Below are 18,623 nucleotides of genomic sequence, written 5' to 3'. Positions count from 1 at the left end.
GAGGTCTCTGGAGGGAGCAGGGCAGGCACAGCTGAGCTGCCTTTCCCAAAGCCTACTTAGCATAGGCCAAGGCCCTCATTTACTATTGACTGGAGGGATGTTTTACAAGTGCCACTTCTGGTTTAGAGAGATATGAAATCTGTCTGTAATTAAGTTAATTTGGAGTTCAACATGGGCAAAGATAATGAGCTGAAAATAACAAAACAAAAAATAAGGGAAGGTGTTGCTAAGGAACAAATCTTTTGCATTAAATCCTCTCCCCTCCCCAATCAAATAAACAATTTTTAGGATCTGGATGGCTGAGTGATGGGGCAGACAGAGCACAGGCACGGAAATGACTGCTAGATCAAGAGTTCAGAATAATAGTGGAAGTACGAGGAGGGGTGTGGCTTGGAGAACTGAGAAAGGCAAAAAGGGTGACAGCTGTGGCCAGTACAGTTTAGGAGCAGAGCAGTGGCTTTGGGATCAGCAGAGTGGTGTCCTGCACCTGACTTACCCCTCGTTTGAGGGAACCCCCCCCAATGCCCTGAGCCTCTGTGGGGAAGTGCTCCGAGATATGGACATATGGACTGGCCACCACCACATCTTGCTTATCAAAGACCAGCAAACAGCCCCTCTCAAAGCACAAGGCTTTTAACTTCTCCAGTGTTTGACCCTGGTGAGAATTCCCACTGGAGTCAAGCATCAGGGTGGAAGCTTAAGATTGGTTCTCCTTGGCTTTTAGAAATGGGGTAAAATACAGTATGTTCAAGCCAAAAGGAGGATGGAAGAGAGGTCCACAGAAAGGACCAGAATATTTAACAGCCTGCAAAGCATAAGTAAATAGACAAGTTATTATCAATGAGTTTGTTTGAATTTGACAGAGCTTTCCTGCAAACATGGGGGAGGGAAGGAGGGTGAAGAATCCCCTGCCAGGGTGAGCTGTAATAAAGGACCTGCTGTTTTCTGATTCTCACTCTCTGTGAAAATTGAAAAGGTTAGCCAGGTAATTGAAATCGGGACTGGAATACAAATAACGGTGTGAAAACCCTACAGCTGGCAAATAAAGTTGCAGGGAAAAGACTCAATCCTCAGTGGAATTTCTTAGCAGCAAAAAGCTGGATGGATGGAGAGAAGAGATGATTTTCAATATACCTGTTCCTCCTGGGAGGGAAGATAGGGAATGAGATGAGACCGGAAGCAACCAGACTGAGACTAACACTCATATGAGTGTTCCTTGCTGTTAACGCAAGAGACACACGAAAACTGGGGTGTGCTGAGGCTGAATCAGTCCTTGCTGCCTCTTGGAGGAGTGCAGTGGGTTTGCTGGGATTTGTTAGGCTGCCATGTGAGCCCCAGCTTTGGGACTGGTTAGTGTTATAAGCAGAGAGAGCCAGCTCCACGACTCAGCCGCTCGTCTTGGGACTGGGATACACAACCAGAGCAGATGGATCTGGGCCAGTGTCAACTGCTGCTCGTCTTTGTTACATGCAGGAGCACAAGCTGGTTTCATCACTTTAAGCTACGAGTGTGCTGCTGTGTCTCAGTTCCAATGGAGGGTCCTGCCAGTGCTGCTGAAATGGAAATTTGTATGTGCTGCTGTTTCTGTGGTTTGTTTTTCTGCGGGAGCAGGTAACGAGCTGGGAGGAAACAGTGGTGCAGGGCTTAGGGGAAGCTGAGTTTTGTGGTAGTAACCAGGTTTGTTCACACTCAAAAAACCCCTCTGCATGCAGGATTTGCCTACCACTAAGCCAGCTAACAAACCCCAGTACATGCTTAAATAAACATGGTCAAATATACCTCCAGGTTCCTGCGTTAGTGCTTTGTTTCCTTCCTCCCAGAGAGTCTGGTGAGTTATTCTGTTTCCCAAAACTGTGACTCTTGTACTTTTTTGCTGCAGTTGCTCTGTGCCGCCCAACCCACCTGCACTGCAGTAAAGAAAATACTTCTTTTTGGAGACTTTCCATTGAGTTCAGGCAGCTGTTTAGCACGTTCTCTGTCAGGACAGATCTTCCTGCCCTTGTCATCTCCTACAGAAGCAAAGGAAAGAAAACTGAAATGTTGCAAACAAATGCTGCAAATTCTACATGTGCTAGAGCTTTGTTGGAATTTCTCTGCCTTTTCAGTGTATCCCAGGTGTCCCAGAGGCACCTGCCCCAGAGCAGTGAACAAAGTGGTAGGTGAGCCCCTGAGGATGCTGTTCTCCCAGTGTTTAGTGGTGATTTAGCTGTGAGCCATTTGCTTTGCTCATTTGGAGCATGATTTTCACAGTGAGTCATTTCTAAGGGAGTCTCTTGGGTTCTGAAGAAATGAAACAAATTGAAAGGGTCTGATAAACATACCTGCTCTGCAACAAAGAACACACAGAACTCCAAGGTGACTTGTACCTTGTTGCCTGGCTGTGTTTTTCAGCTGCAGAAGATGTGCATAAAAACTACCTGTAAAACACCTAAAGTAAATGACTGAAATAGGTCAGATAAATTGGTTTTAGAGCAGCTTCTCTCCCCCCTCATTTGTCTAGAAAAAGAATACAGATTTCCTCTGATGGAGATCAATTTGAAGACATCTGAGTCAAAGGGTCTGCTGGAAAATCCACCTCTAGCCACAAAAATCCAACAGAAGCCTGTTCCTCTGGGAAGGAACTTGCTGCAATTCATAAAATAGTGTAAGAGGAGGATGCAAGAAAAAAGTTATTTGGGCTTTTACCATAAACACCTCAGTATTTCATTCACGAATTAGCATCCCAGCAGGAAGCAAATTATTCCAACAGCTCCCATACACCTAAAATTAATCCTTCTCTAAAAATTAAGTGGATTTAAGATACTTTGCCTTAAAAACATCAGCTACAGCTTTTCAGGTTTTCACAAAGTCTAGACAGTAACAGAAAGTTTTCTGGTGGCAAATGAGCTTAGCTCTGTGTCTCGGGTATGACCAAAGCAGGCTGTTGACTACCCAGAATGTAAATGGAAAGAAATATGGAAGAAAATCAACAACCCTTCTTTCTCTTGGAGAGGGTCTTACTTTATGGTCCACTTTGTACATGGCAAATTCCTTTTCAGAGTCAGGGAATTGTGCAAAAGATGCTCACTGTATTTTGGTGAGTGATAACCTACCCTAACAACCTCAAAAGTGTTTTTTCCCAGGCAGGGAATCCTGCAGGGGACAGATTGGGCAGTTTGCTGCAGTTTCTTTGCAAACTCTTTTAATCCTCAGCTCACTCTGAAGGACATTTACCATCATTGCATTGACTTGGACTAAATTCTAAACCCAAATTTTAATCCTTGCAAGAGCTTGTTTAATTTCTTGTTCTTTCCCCTTTTTCTTCCTCAGTTTGTATACGGAAAGAAAAAGTCCAGATTATCATTCTGCTTTCATTATCATATTCCTCCTTGCATTAATATCCATTTGATATGGAAATGGCACAGCTCAGCAATTTGCTAGTTTGTGGAAAAAGAAACCTCAGTGGGGAAAATACTAGCAAGTGTCATAATGAACAGCAGAGAAAATGAGACAACTGTGAAAAACACAGAGGGAGAGCAGATCTGGCTGTTCCACAGCCTGGGAAGCAGCAGTTTTTGCTTTGGGACCCTCTCCTGGCCATGCCAACTGTGCTGCCCAGTTTTTAACCTCCTCCCCTATAGGAGCAGTTGTGCAGAGCCCTTGGATGAGCTCTGAGATGTGCAGAGCCACAAGTTCCATGGGGATTAGTGCTGGTTTTGTGCAAATATACCAGCTGAAATATGAGGGGTTTTTTAAGTACTGTGACTTGTAATGAGTCCTTGGTGTCCTGTGCCTGGTGCTGGCTGAACATCTGGGGAATCTCCATCTCCTGCTGCTCACATGAAATCAGAGGGAAAAACAGCAAGTGTGAGGATTTCTGGAGGATGGACCAGGCTTAGGAAGACAGACTTTAGTACATTTATTTTCATTTTACATACAGATACAGATAAGCATCTCTGCAGCTGAAGTGTACATTTAGTTTTACTGATAAGCTGTGGTTTAAACACTTTAAAACACAGTGGTGTTCGAAAACTCTTCAAATAAACTTAGCAGAACTGCCCACTTGCTGTTCATGGTGTTTTTTCCAACTGAACCTGGTGTTAGATCTGAGCATCACTCACTGGCAAAGAACACAATTCTTCTCCCCTTTGAGTGCTTCCTTGCAGCACATTTCAGACCCTCCACATCTTGTTCACACTTTCTGTTCCCACACTTGCATGTTTCCCAGAGGGAAACAGAAGCAGAGAAATAAATCAATAGACATGGAGTCACGCTTGATTTCAAATAAATACAGTTTTATCTTTGGGGGAAAGAGAGTTGTTCTTTCTGGCACCACTTCGGGGGAAAGAGAGTTGTTCTTAATTTTTGTGCAACAGGATTTTTTCTCAGCCAGTTGCCAACATTTTTCAGCACTTGGCTACGAAAGCTCCTTAATGTATAAATAAAGGAAAAGCATCAGCTTTCCTGACATCTCTATCCATCTTCCTGGTTTTTTCATCATTGGATGCAGCTTTCAAAATGCAGGAGGTAAATATCAGAGCAGAGTGATAAATAACTCAAGCACTGACCTTTTGGGAAGAAAAGCCTCCAGTGGACATCGACTACATTTAGGGACAAGGTGCCTCAACTATTTTCTAGAGATTCTCCTTCAGGAATGAGGGAGTACAGAGCTGTGCAGTCACAGGGAATTTAACTCGGAGTCTCCAGTTAGTCCACGTTTTTTTCACTGCATTTATTTTATTTTTAGCAGAATTCAGAGGAGTTTTGACATGTCTCTCCCAATAACACTTTCACAGAAGGTTTGGTTTGGTGCAAGACTAAATGTTTTCAGCTTCGATTTTGGTATTTGGCCAAAAAAGCTGAGTAATTTTTGCTTATGAGTATCACTTCTTTTGACTGACAACAAATTAAATGTGATAAAAAATGCTTTGAGGACAAAAAGAAAAAAATTTCAGAACCAGGTGAGTTCCTGATGATTTGCTTCTCACTACTTCTCTTCTAAAATTTCTTCATCCACATGCATTCCTCCCACCTCTGCTTCCCCTTCCTCACAAAACCCTTTTGTCTTCCCTTGGGACAGAAACGTGGCCATTTTATTTAAGACCACATGAAATCTTCATCCTCCAGCTTCACCCCAACCCTTGTCTGCAGGTCTGTGTGCTCATCTGCGAGTCACGGGATGCATTTTTCAACCCTGAGCTTTGCAGCCAAAGGTTGGGATTCTCCCATGAAGAGAGGAGAGGGCGGCATCACTCGTGGATGGCTCTCACTCATGGGTGGCCCTCTGTGCACCAACACAAGCTGCTGTCTCATCCTGAATGCATTACAGGTGTTCAGAGAGCCACAAAACCTTGCAGAGGAGTGTCTCCACCCCACGCTGGATGTGTGGCTATGTCAAGCTGCAGCGTCTCCTCCCCGCTTTGGCTATCTCTAGGACAGCTTTCACACAGCTGGGACACAGAAACCCCTGGGCTCAGTGAGGGATCTGCCCAAGGGAGGCACAGGGTGTGGGAGGAAATCCAGCAGAGCCACTGCCCAGGTGGTCCCCAGGTGGGATCTCAGAGCTTGGAGCCCTGCGCAGGCAGGAGAACAGGGACAGGGGCAGCCCACAGGCAGCAAGGCACCACTGGCATGGACTGTCCAGAGGGAAAACACGCTGTAATCTCTGGCAGAGGGAAAAATAATGCAAAATTTCTGCTTAGAAATGTAAATGTCACTGGTAAAATGCAAGTGTCCACTTGGGGGTGGCAAAGCATTTCAGCTGTGTCTTGAGGGAGCAGGAATGGCCTTTTCTCTGCAGGCTTTGCGTGTGGCTCTTCCCCTCTGCAAGGCTTGTTTCTCAAGATTGCAGCTGGTAAAAAGGGTCTGAAAACATTCCCCTTATGCTCCAGGAAAAGGTGACTCTCCAGCATGAGTCTCTCACCTTCAAGCCCCACAGTGAGAATCAAACAGAAAACTTCGGGGCAAACAAAATAAGAGGCCATGGTAACTGAGCCTTGGTAGGAAATGCCATCTGGGTCCCCAGTGACCAGAATGGAAAATGTCTTTATGCATACAGTATATCATCTTTCAGGAACTAATGTTCTTATTTGCTGGGATAACTCTGTGTTCTCTGACTGTGTAAGTAGCCTCCAGTCCCCTGGTGACACTCATGCAATGATTCTCTGTGGCAGTGCGTGCCAAGCCTGAGCCCAGTGTGGGGACTAAACCCAGCCCTGTGCCACGATGCACATGGGAGGCATTTCCCTGAAACAAAGTGAACAGGCTTTGAAACCTGTGAGACAGAATTCTACAAAATTCTTTATCACGTAATGGACTCCCCCGAACTCCCTTGGCAAAATTCTATAGGGCCCTGTCTCTGCAGTGAGCAGAGCCCAGGAATTTGTCAGCTTGGACGTGAGTGTACTGCCTTTAGGATCTGTTTGCACTACTGGGACACAGGAAAGTTTTTCAGACCTTATATTGTGCTTTGTGGAAAAAACTGAATTTAGTAGATGCAATATCACTGCAAAACTCCCCATTTTATTGCCCATGCATCAGGTTTGTCCCAGTCCCCTCTGTTGTGGATGCTGTCCAGGCTCCTTCCTGGTGATTGCTAACCCATGTAGATCTCTGACTTCTTGCAATCCACATGGTATAGGAGGAGTGAAGTCTGCTGAAGCACAACCACAGGGCTTCACTGGTGGAGACAACACATAAATATCCAAAGGTGAAGTAATGATAAGAAGCTCAGAAAGCAAAAGTTTGCTTTACACTTATTGGCTCCCTGGTTCTTCTGTCCCAGAAATAGCCATTGCTGGTGTTTATCAGCCAGCTCTGAGCTGCTCTCATTCCTGTTTGCTAATGTTTAACAGGGGAGGTTTGCAACAGCCATACCCTCAAGAAGGTCATGGCAGAGGGAAGTGGGACTGGCTTACCCAAACCTAGATGTGGGTAGACAAGGATTATGCAGAAAGTTGTCCCATTTCAAAATAAGTAAAAACTGATGGTTAGGTTGCTGCACAAAAAGCCATTTGCTAAGACTTTGCTAAGCTGATTCTCTCCCCCATGCTGGCAACACTGGGAGTTTCTCACCTTTTAAAGCAGCTCTTTGCTGGCACAGCCTGCAGTGAACAAACTCAGATTTCCAGCCCTCGCATCAGCTTGGGGGTAATACAGGGCTTCCCTAACACATCCTAAATACAGTCTTCTCCGTCATCCATTCAATGGGACACCTCCTGAGCTCGCTGAAATCAGTCTTTTAGGAAGGTCTCTTCTAGTTTAGTTTCTCAAAGTAATTTTCTTAACCTTCTCTCTCGCCTGGTTCACAACATGGAAAGTCACAGGCCAGTGGAGAGCTGAGAGCTGCTGACAGATGTCCTGTGTGTGCCAGGGAGACTTGTGTTTTCAGCAGAGTCCATGAGATTGTGATTCTCAATCACAAACGTGCTCTTCTGGGATGAAATCTTGCAAGTGGGATGTTTAGCGGCACAGTGCTTGCAGCAAGGAGAAATCACACTGAGAAAAGCCATCCTGAAGCGCTGGGACAGCAGGTTGTAAATTATGGGGTTTGTGGCAGAGCTCAGGTAGAAGAAAACACCTGGGAGAACAAGGGGGGGGGGGAGAGAGAGACACATTTATGTGTGAAACAATGTCAGAAGAGGAAAATCTCTTCCTTGCCTATACAGCTCCACCAAGCTTGGGTGCAGAGGGTAGAGACAGCAGCAGTGGAGCTCTGTTGCCTTCCTGGCACAGGCAGAGGGATGTCTCACCAAGGTTAGCTCAGGCACTGCAGCAAAAGGAAAGTGGGAGAGAATGTGAATTGGAGCTCACTCTCTCCAGCTGCTCAGGAACCAGCTCTCTTTTGAGCTGCCCTGACCTGCCTCCAGCACTGCCCTCATCCCCACAGCAGGGTTTGCCCAGCTGGTGCCCCATCAGAGCTGTCAGAGGATAACTTCCAGCCAGGGGAAGCTAATTTCCTACAACTCACCAGGACAATTGCACAAAATTGGATTTGTCTGAGCTGCCTAATGACCACATTCAGTGTTTTCCCGTGGCAGACTAAAGTAAGAGTCCTCTTTGAAAAGCCCTTCATTTTTTGGTTGGCAAGGCCATAAACATTTGGTTTCATTTCCTAGCTCTGAGCATCATGTAAGGCTCTTGTCTTGCATTCGGTAATGTTTCCTATTTGCCCCAGAGAACTTGTGGAGGATGCCGCCTGCTCCTGTGCACTTCTTAAAAGCAGCTGAATGACAGCAGTCTTTACTTCTGAACATTCCCAAGAATGAAAAGCAGCTAGTAATGATGCATGATATCCTTTTTTCCCCCCCTTTTACTCTTTGTGACAGACATAAAGACTTTTTATTCAGACACTGAATTTGGCAACATGTCCAGATCTTGAAAGCTGCAGAAAACTTGCCTGCAGTTTTTATTCAGGCACTATTCTCATCACTGCCCAGCAAACCTCAAGAAGGTTTTCCATGCAAGTCTCATGTCCCCTACAAAATAAATGACTACAAATTACAAGTAAACCACTCATAAATACTTTTCTTTTTTGCCAGTCTCTGTGCAAGTGGAAGAAGAAAGCTTTACCTGACACCACATGAATTAAGTTGAACGTATTGGCCAAAGGCTCAGTCCATTCCACAACAAAGCTGAAGAAAAGCCGGTCTATATGGAATGGAGCCCAGCAAATGGCAAAAACTATCACAAGGACAACTGGCATGGAGAAAGGGGAGAAAGAAACAGGTCAGTAATGGGAGGATAAGGTTTACCAGCCTGCACAGGACAGGGAGTTCAGAAGGCTGGGTGGGAGACTTAATATACAAATTTTATTCATGGTTTCAAAACTTTTGCCATAATTTCTGTCTTACCATTACCAACAAAAAGAGCAATCTTTCCACTAATTTCTGTATTGGATAACCCAATGCATGTCCACAGAGTGACATTCAAACAGAGCAGGAAACAGCCAGGCAATGTTGGGGTATATATGGAGCCCAAATATATTCCAGGCTCAGAAAACCAGGCTGGCTTCAAAGTACAGTTTCTTGGTTCAGACAGTGACTTAAACTGTCTTAAAGAATAATGTTGTTGCAGGAAATATTGAAGGTGGTTTCTGTTTGCTGCATAAACACCATCTCAGTAGCAAGGTGATCTCTGCCTTAAAGACAGCTCCAAATTAGGAGGTGATGTGAGCGCTTTCAGGGTGATTGGAGCATAAATTCTCTTGAGTGTTACACAATGTGCAAGTCTGGTTAGGTCCAGCTTTTCTTTGGGGTGGTTAAGTCAGCAGTAGGTGATGCACTTGGCCTGGCAGGACTGTCTCAAGAAAAGATAGCTGAGAGGGGACCTCATCCCTGTCTGTCCCTGTCTGCAGGGAGGTGTCAGAGGAAGGATGCACCAGGCTCTGCCCCGTGGGGCCCAGCAATAGGACAGGAACTGATGCCCAGGAAGTTCCACCTGAACATGAGGCAGAACTTCTTTACTGTGCAGCAACCCCACACTGGAACAGGTTGTCCAGAGAGGATGTGGATTGTCCCTCGCTGGACATATTCCAGAAAAATCTGGACACAATCCTGTGCTCTGGGATGACCCTGCTTGAGCAGGGAGGTTGGACCAGTGGGTCCACTGTGGTCCCTTCCAACCTGAACCATTCTGGGATTCCTGCTCATGAGCAGAGCTCGTGGTGTAATGAAAAACAGATGCATATTCTGTAAAAATGTACAAGATAAACTATTTGAAACAAAAGGATCCTCGCTGGAGGGCTGCAAGAGCCAGTTTGGAGTGAGGGATTTTGGAGAATTGCTGTGCAAGCACCTGCCATGTAGGTTTGCTCAACTTCCTCTTGTGTTGGGGAGGAAAATTGGCTTTCTGAGTCTTTTGGTGGTTACCCTTGCTGCTGCATCCTGTAAGTTCAGATAAAACAGCAATAAGTTGGTGTTTTGTTTTGTTTTGGGGTTTTTTTTTTGTTTGTTTGGGGTTTTTTTTGTTGTTTTTTAACAGCTACTCATCTCATAACTCTTGTATCCAATAAACTTGCTCGATACCTTTCAGGATCTGGTCACACTCCTGTCTATGGTAAATAAAACATAGAAGGACTCACTACTTACACAGCATCTTGGTGACTGATTTCCTGGATGGTCTCTGAACATTCACAGCCATTTCCTCCACTTCCAGAGATTCATCTCCTTTCAACTGGCAAAAGGGGGGAAACCAAAGGACGGTTTAGACAAGAGAGCACATCCCCTCCAGACATAGTCTGTTCGATATTTTGATAGATGTAGTTTGAGAAAGCAAAATTTGGGGCCACTCAGGACTCACTGAAAAAAAATCTACATTTAAATTTTGGTTTTTGACTAGAAAAATGTGGAAGCTTTAGGTTCAAAACAATCTGCAGATTGTTAGGTTCAAAACAATCTGCAGATTTTATGAGTCTGAACCTGTGTATTTACAGCAAATTTATCTTTCCCTTCCCCACTTACCTTTTCTCATTGAGTCAACATTTGGTTCACAGTTTATGTTCAATTCCAACAGTATTTTGCGAGGCATTATCTTCTCTTCTAGCAAAATATTGTTTGTTTGTTTATTTTCCTAAAAGTGTTCCCCACAATTAAGCACAAACCAATGATCCAAAAAATACCCAGTAAGGCCTCAGTACAACACAGCTGTAATCATTGGAAAAAATCCTGTAGAATTCAAGGGTGTTTGTTTCATGCCCTGAGTGCTGGGGATAGTTGATATTCAACCCATCTAATGAACAAACCCCAGAAATGCTGCCTTGCAGACAGGCAGCGTGCATGGTACACACAGATTTACCCACAGACTACTCAGGTACAACAAGGAGAGGTTTTTCTCCCACAGATTTTCCTGGACTTCTAAAAAATGGGCATAAAGAGCAATAGTCTGATCCTCCCTGAAATCCTTCCCCAATAGGTTTATGGTGAGAGCACTGGTGCTTTGGTGACAAAAAGATCAGGTCTAGAAAAATAGGACAATTGATTTGAACACCAAAGAAATCATGTCTGGAAAGTCCATATTCGTCCCCAGCTTCCTGCAGTGGGAACTCCTGATCAGCCAACAGCTTTGGCTGTTTTCAGCTGAGAGAAACTGGAAACAAAACTTTTAATTACACGAGACGATATCAGGAATGAGGGAAAAGACAGAAATCCTGTGGATTTGTAAAAACCTCATGAAAACATGCTAGTTGTGCCATTTGCCTTTTACACTGTGACTTTGCTTTCTGATTTCTGATTAATAACACTTTTCTGTAAGGATGATGAAATGAGTCCTTCTTGCAATGCTCCCTTTATTCTATTTATAAAAGGAAAAAACATGTAAATGGAATTATAGTCAATTATAGTGCCATTCAGCCTCTCGTGTTTTACATTATTCCCCTTGTAACTTTTAGTCATAGCCACAGTTGCTTGAGGAAAAGACTCAGTTGATTTGGAACACATCTAGTGATAAATGATCAGATTTATTAAAACCCCTGGATTCCCTTCAGTGCTTTTCAGTCTCAACAGTAATCTATTCCAGGCATATTCCAAAGCCTCAGAGAGTACAGTGTGCTGATGCTGTAATAAACCAGAGACACATGTATCTTTATTTTTCACCTTCCGTTATTTTGATGATGCTGTAAGGCTCCTCTTTAGCCTCAAGTGATGAAGGTGTAACAAGTAAGAATAACTCAGCAGCTGCAGTTTAATAAAACAATGAATCATTAGAAACAGGGAGGGAAAAAAATAAATAAGTGAGTCTATGGCAAAGGTTGTAACTTGAGTTAATGCCAGTGGTTTGAGAGGGGTAGAACTCCAGCCCAGGTGGTGGTTACTTTTACATCACTGTGATGTATGAGGCTGTGTAGGTTTGAGAGGAATGTTACCCTTTCACTGCAAGAGAATTAAAAGTGACTGGAGCAAGAAGCTGAAAATTGGATTTTCCCCTCAGATCTTTATTAGCGACAGCATTTCATCCCAGAAGTCAAAAGGCAGAGTGAAATTAGGGTCTCACCTATCCCCAGACAAATCTAGTGAGGTTTGCAAAAGAACTGTTTTCTGTAATCTGCAAAAGCTGAACTCTTTTCTGTAAACTCTTTGGCCTGTCTGACACTAGTGGTGATCAAAGCTTCTCTCCAGCTGATGGAAAAATTGATATTTAAACCTGACAAGGCTTGTGCTAAAGCCTGCAGTCCTGCCTGATTAGGAGATTTGGCTGAAGCAGTTGCTGCTGAGCTGCAGCCTTGGTGTGCCCTTAACTCACCCCCACAGCAAAGGAGAGCTGGCCACTGGGACAAGGACTGCTGAACAACCTCCACGGAAAGGGGACAGGCTCTGGAAGAGCTGTGCTGGGCTCTGCAGAAATTAGCCAAAGGCAGTCACCATCCACAGATGATTCTGGGCTTTTGACAACTGGGCATTTGGGGGCTGAAATGGATTTTGATGATAAAATCTGGACCAGATGTGCTTTGCCTAGAATAAGTTGTCTTGCTTCAAAGACAGCTAAATTAAAATTGCCAGTGTGTATGTTATTATTAATATTATTATTATTATTATTACTGTTATTATTAATATTGCCAGTTACTGAGGGGATGAGAGACTAAGAGAAGAATTGGAACCTTGTGAGAAGAATCATCCAGCCTAGGCTGTCAGAAACCCTTGTTAAATAGAGCATAACTTTTAGACAAGCAGTGATCCACACCTATGCCTGTGTCCTTTTAGGAATCAGTTTGAAGGAAATGGGCACACGCTGAATCCTGCTGCAATGCAGACTTCTTCTGAAGCAATCCCAGCCCATCTCAATCAGTGTTCCAGGGATAAACTTCCACGAGCAGCTACTTCCCAATATTCTCATCTCCTCCCTCTCCCCTCCCTCCTCAGCTCTTTGGCTGTGGGTTGCAAGCAGTAGCCCAACAGCTGCACTGGGTTTGAAGAGCCTGGATGATTTAGGGATTTATCCTAAAGGTATCTGTGATTAGAACCCCATTAAAGAGGCAGCAGGAAGCTTCCACAATGAAGTCTAATGAGTTTACAGTGCAATGATCAGTGTCCTCTTCTTTACGCTGGTGCTGGACAGATCAATTGACCATAACATTGCAATATTAAGCCATCAGGCCTTAAAATTATACCCAAGTAGATAATGAGGTAATCAACCATTTCACAGTGAAAAAGACAAATGCATTTTTACAATTTTCAAGGAATTAAATTGTAAATTAACTCAGTTACCCTATGACCCATGTTTGCTGCCTTCTCACAGCTGCTTGGCAGGTCACCTGTTCCCTTCTGCATTGCGTCCTGAGACTCTCCTGCACTGGCAATGCTTGAGGGAGAAACTGGTGAGGAAATGCCCTTTCTACAAAGCCTGGTTGTGAAAAGGTTACGTCTCTGTTTGCTGAATTTGAGCTGTTGTACAAACTTTGGATCAACCCTGAGCTTTTCCACTACATTCTGTGAGTGATATGTGGCACTCACGAGACTGCAGGGTGTTGCTAAAGCCTCACAGGTTTCATCCTCTGTGAGTAGATAAGAAGTGTCTCCTCTTGGAAAATTATATAAATATACATCATTCTTCTATCACTTCTGTTGAAGAAATGAAATCATCTTGCCCAGTGCAGCTTGGAGATAATGCAGATCTAGCCAGGATGGATCCTGTTGAAATTTGGAAGTCTGAGCTGGATATACAGAAAAACAGAGGCACAAACAGTGAGCATTACTGTCCTTAGGAAAGACAGCTTGAACAATTGTGTGAATTTGCAGAAGTCCTGGGGGATCAGCCCTCATCTGGTACTGAGCTTCTCTTCTGGGATGGGTATAGGAATATCTGCTGCTGCAAATAGAAGTTATTGCAACCTTCAAGTTTTCTTTTTATTAATTCAGGGATTTATCTTTTTCTTTTTGTAACAACTCTATTTTCAACACCTTTCATTCCCTTCAGGTCTTATTTTGCAAAATATTCATTGACACTATGTAAAGACCCCTCAACAGCCTCCAGACACTGGGGATAGTTTAACCCATTCACTGCCTCGAGGATCTGCTCTGTGATACGGATTTCTGTCAGTTAATCCTTTTTTTTTTTTCCCCTGGGTAAGTAAAAATTTCTTCTGTGTAATTTCAGGGAACAGTAAATATCAGCCAGCCCAACAAAATTATATACACACCAGCAGAGATTTGGCTGAGTTTCTTGCACATTATTTAATAAGTTCATTCATCTCTGTTTCTTGCTATGGGATCAGACACATCTTTGTAAGCTTTAAGTTATATTCAGTGCTGTAAAACAGGATTTATATTGTCTAAATGTCTGTAACTTATGAGAAGAAGGCACTCATCAGGTCACTGGGATTAGCAGTGCATTTCAGTGTTGTGCTTCATAGTTTTATAACGCTGTGATCCTGATTGTTTTATCCACACATGTACATGATGGATACTTGGCAAAAGTAGTCTCACTTTCTGAAGAGAGAAGGAATATAAGCTCTAAGGTAGCCTGGTGAAACAAGGCTGTAGTTACATAAAGAAATGATTGCTGCATTTGCTAGCTGCAGCAAAAAGGTAACATTTTAGTTTATGAGAGCTTCGTGAGCTTTAACAAGTGAATATTATCACCAGCTGCAGGGAAGGAAAAGGAGAAAGTAACGCAATGGAAATTCTACAGTCACAAGAAAAGGGAAAACAAATAGGACACAAGATTCAATCACTATTCATCTTCTTTTTATTCTTTCCACATCTTCCTTTTGGTCCGTTTCTTTCTAGTCTCTACTGCAAAGGTGTAAATCTCTGGGAGGCTGGAATCAATCTAGAGACTTGGGTGTTTCATTAACATTCAGATGTGAGCAGAAGTGATGGTAAGTTTTTATAAGATTGGGGTAAATTATTCCCCAACATAGCTATATTAATTTCAGAATGGGATTGCACCAGAGAAGGAGCTGGATCTACTGTTTTCAGAGGTTTGAAACACTTTGGCTGTTTTGGGGAGAAAACAGATGGGCAAGAAAGAGGCGCAAAAGTCACTCGAAGCCACATATAGACACAAACACACAAGAACGAGCCAAGGAAACACTGAGCACAGTTGGAGAAGGACTTACTCTTAGCCCCATCAGATAGTACAGCACACTTATCACCCCCATGGGCAGCACATAGAAGAGGAAAGAGGTGATCTGGACAATACAGTTGTAGATCCAGAGGGGCATGACCACAGTGCAGGTGGCAGAGCCGGGGACCAGGGTGCCGTTGGGGAAATGCTGCAGCACGATGCCGTGAGTGCCCGTGTTGGGGAGGGCGAAGAGCACGGAGAGCACCCAGAGAGCCACGATGGTCCTGAGGGCGCGCTGGCGGGTGCTCTCCAGCTTGGCGCGGAAGGGGTGCAGGATGGCGATGTACCTCTCCACGCTGAGCGTGGTCACGCTGAGGATGGAGGCAAAGCACACGGTCTCGAAGAGCGCCGTCTTCAGGTAGCAGCCCACGCGCCCCAACAGGAAGGGGTAATTGCTCCACATCTCGTAGACTTCCAGAGGCATCCCAAAGAGCAGCACGAGCAGGTCCGAGACTGCCAGGCTGAACAGGTAATAGTTGGTCGGGGTCTTCATGTTCCGGTGCTTGAGGATTACGAGGCAAACCAAGAAGTTCCCCACCACCCCGACAATGAAGATCACGGAGTACACCAAAGCCATGGGCAGGAATAGGTGGCTCCTCCTGGGCCCACACAGGAAGGTTAAATAATCCTCAGTGCTGTTTAAGTACCCCCTGAGACGTTCTTCATGTAGAGCAAGGTGGTTTAACCAAGAGAAATTACTGACCCAGGCCATGGCTGGACCTGCTGAAATGTTTCACTGCTGAGGTTGGTTGTCCTTTCTGTTTCTCTGAGCAAGTTTGCTCACTTTTTGCAGAGATGGAAGGAGGGGTGTAGTTGCCTTGCCAGCCCTGATGCACAGAGGCACTGAGGATGTGAATGAGTGTGTTTGCCTGGCTCTGGGTAAGGTTTTGCTGCTCAACAGCTGTTCCCCTGCACAGAGCCCCTCAGCCAGAAAGCCCCTCCTTTCCCACATATTCATTGGCTCGCTACGTGCGTTAGATTATAGAGTGCAAAAAGAGGTTCCAGCCACTTGCATCAGCTGCTGTGGCTGATGCATTTACAGAGTCAGAAATGTGGGATTTAGGGAGCTGGGAATCTGAAATACAGGATACAAAACCAGCTGCAGGTTATTTGTATTTGCCAGAGGGGGGGAAAGCAGACCAGAAACACCCCCAAAACTCAGTCTAAACAGCTTTTACAAAATGATAGTGATGCTACATCCAGTTACGAGCCACAAGCAAAACAAAACAAAACAGAAGATTCTGACATAATTTTGCTTTTCAAATCTCTGCTGATTTTTATTTTCTGTTGTCTATGGCAGCAAGTACTTGGAGACAGACTTTGATCGGTAGAAAGCCAAATGGTTTTTGTAGCCATTTATGTGGAATTATAATGCTTCAGCCTTTTTTTAAACACTGCAATTGTTTTTCTCCTGAAATCTTCTCCTGACAAAAGATTTTAATTGCAATTCTTATTGACTTAAAAATATTTTCTCACTGTCCAAGTATGCTGGAATTTGATCCTATATTCTTAGAGAGCCTTGTTTTGGGAATATTTCTGTACAACATATTATTCCATATTTATTGCCCATGGGGCATGAACTTTTATAAACTCTTATTTCTTCATGAATGACAAGCATTCTGCAAACACACTTTCTGAGCAAAAAAAAGAGTGTCTCCTGCAAGGATCACGGCTGTGCCAAAATAGATCATTTATCTCTGAATGAATGCTTGATTCCTTACCGAATTTCTCTAAAACCAAAAAAGTTCCAAGTCTGTAGATACAATTTTCTGAGATTCAGAAAACATTCGCCTGTTTGGAATTGAAGAGGTGCAAGATCTGAGGGTGAGTTTATGGGATTTTTGCCAGCTTGGTGTGTGATTTTTCTGCCCAGAACCTCTTACAAGGTTCAAGGCCTCCTTGAAGCCTTGTAAACTTTTTACATCCCTGACATCCTTTGGCAAGGACTTCCTTGAATCTGCTATTTATGTGTGTATCTCTTTTCTCTATTTGACTCTTTATCTTGACTTCTCAAAAAAAGAGATTGTTTCGATAAGCACAGACTGCCTCCAAAACAGCAGCAGTGTGTGAGGAACCAAAGGTTGGTCCCTTTGAGGCACATTCAATGTGTGGAGCCTGGGAATTACTGTACAGTCACTTAAAATGTGAAAGACATGGAAGGTACCAAAACAACCATACTAAAAGGCAGAAGCAAGTCTCTTGTGATGACTTTCAGACCTGCTGAAATTATCTCACACATAAACTGTCTCAGTCAGAAGGACCCAACTCATTTATTTTTAGCATTGCACAGAGGTATTTTGTTCAGCGGATCGAAAAGTTTTACTGGATTATTGAATAACAAATGTGCCCCTTTGACCTATTGTTCCCTTCATTAAGGATTCATCTTATAGCTATTCCCTGCATTTTAATGTTGAATTTGATCTTGATCTGCTGCTGATGTAAGAGGTAGGAGCAGAGGAATCGTTAGTCGGGTTCCTGGCTGACACCCAGATTAACTCTTTCGGAGCACAGCAGAACATAAGTATTTGAGAATTTGTGCAAGAATAAACATTTTCTGTTCCTCTGCTTAACTTTCAGGTTCGTAGGGTATTTTTTGTTTCATTTTTTTGCTTGTTTGTTTTGTTTTGTTTATTTGGGGCTTTTTAAAATTTTGTTTTGTTTTGTTTTTTTTCCCCGCATAATCTCTTAATACTTAATTTCTTTCCGTTTTTGCTTTTTCTTCCCCTGGTAAATTCCACCACTCCACACGCTGCAGCATGACTGAGGTGAGTAAACACTTCTGAAGTAGCTACCAAATTGGCTTCATTTTTCTTCTTGCACATTAACCACTGTGAAGAAAGTGAAGTGGAAGATTGAGTCTGTTCAGCTTGAAGCCAGACTTACAGAAAAGGAAACCAAAAAGGATTGAGTTATTTACTAAAAAGCCAAAAGGGCACTAACACCCACTGTGATCTCTGTGAGAGGAAAGCAATGGGCTCTAGAAACACATCAGGTTACCTGAAAGTGTGGATGTGCCAGACCCACCTGTGCCTACTTCCACTTGTTCTCAATCCTTTCTGATCCTGCTGAGTGCAGATGCTGACAGCCTGTAAGAATAGAAGCAGAAGAAAAACAGATAACCCAGGGAATGATGTTGCTATGACCACGATTATGTTGCAGATGGAGAGGACAAAGAGAGTGGAAAATATATTTCAGTTCATTTCTCAAAGTTTTATTTGTGTTCTATATCATATCTGTCTCAATAAGGACAGAAGAATGTATCCAACCAAAGACTTGCTTTGGCTCTATATGAATGGAAATATTTTATTTTTATGACTGAGACAGAAAATAAAAACGAATTTTCCTTATGATAGTAATATTAAAGCATTTGGTATTTTTCTCTATAAAGCAAACTTCATTGGTGCTTGCTTTTATACACTCAAAGGAGGAGGGTGTGCTGCACGCTGGACTTGGAACTGTGCAGCTTTATATAATAGCAATGCAAAGAATGTAATGTACTATTTCCATTAATGTAGTGTAATAGTGGCAACATTAACCCAGACAAGTTTTTTTGGCACTGTGCAAGAGTCACAGTGAGGCACTGA

The 18,623-nt window shown here is 43.5% G+C and overlaps 1 protein-coding gene and 1 long non-coding RNA gene across 3 annotated transcripts in view; one reads left to right on the top strand and one right to left on the bottom strand.

Annotated features, from left to right (window-relative positions):
• The window catches only part of LOC121658157, a 171,170-nt gene extending 156,209 nt beyond the window's left edge, over positions 1–14,961 (top strand). For both annotated transcript variants that reach the window (XR_006013852.1, XR_006013853.1), the window contains 3 exons: positions 8,520–8,706; positions 13,888–14,036; positions 14,700–14,961. This is a non-coding gene — a long non-coding RNA (uncharacterized LOC121658157). The remainder of the gene's footprint in view (positions 1–8,519; positions 8,707–13,887; positions 14,037–14,699) is intronic.
• Positions 3,882–15,982, bottom strand: NMUR2 (neuromedin U receptor 2). The gene is made up of 4 exons (XM_042014696.1): positions 15,032–15,982; positions 10,068–10,152; positions 8,551–8,676; positions 3,882–7,558 (listed from the first exon to the last, which is right to left on the bottom strand). The coding sequence occupies exons 1-4, from the start codon at positions 15,749–15,751 to the stop codon at positions 7,299–7,301; spliced, it is 1,191 nt and encodes a 396-aa protein (XP_041870630.1). The 5' UTR covers positions 15,752–15,982; the 3' UTR covers positions 3,882–7,298.
• Positions 15,983–18,623: the final 2,641 nt, after the last annotated feature.

This window comes from Corvus kubaryi, unplaced genomic scaffold (genome assembly GCF_017639235.1).
Source record: "Corvus kubaryi isolate FWS band 111438036 unplaced genomic scaffold, C.kubaryi_AGA036_p1.0 split2-37374, whole genome shotgun sequence".
Taxonomy (NCBI): domain Eukaryota; kingdom Metazoa; phylum Chordata; class Aves; order Passeriformes; family Corvidae; genus Corvus; species Corvus kubaryi.
Note: the sequence above shows the minus strand (reverse complement) of the source record. Positions and strands in the feature narration are given on the sequence as shown.

Bases quoted from the DNA above. Each gene is read 5' to 3' on its own strand.
- NMUR2 (XM_042014696.1), bottom strand. From the start codon at position 15,751: ATGGCCTGGGTCAGTAATTTCTCTTGGTTAAACCACCTTGCTCTACAT. The intron at 8,677-10,067 runs GTAAGTAGTGAG...TCTCCATGCCAG, and splicing joins ATCAGTCACCAAGATGCTGT to TTGTCCTTGTGATAGTTTTT. The intron at 7,559-8,550 runs GTAAAGCTTTCT...TTGTTCTCCCAG, and splicing joins CTTAATTCATGTGGTGTCAG to GTGTTTTCTTCTACCTGAGC.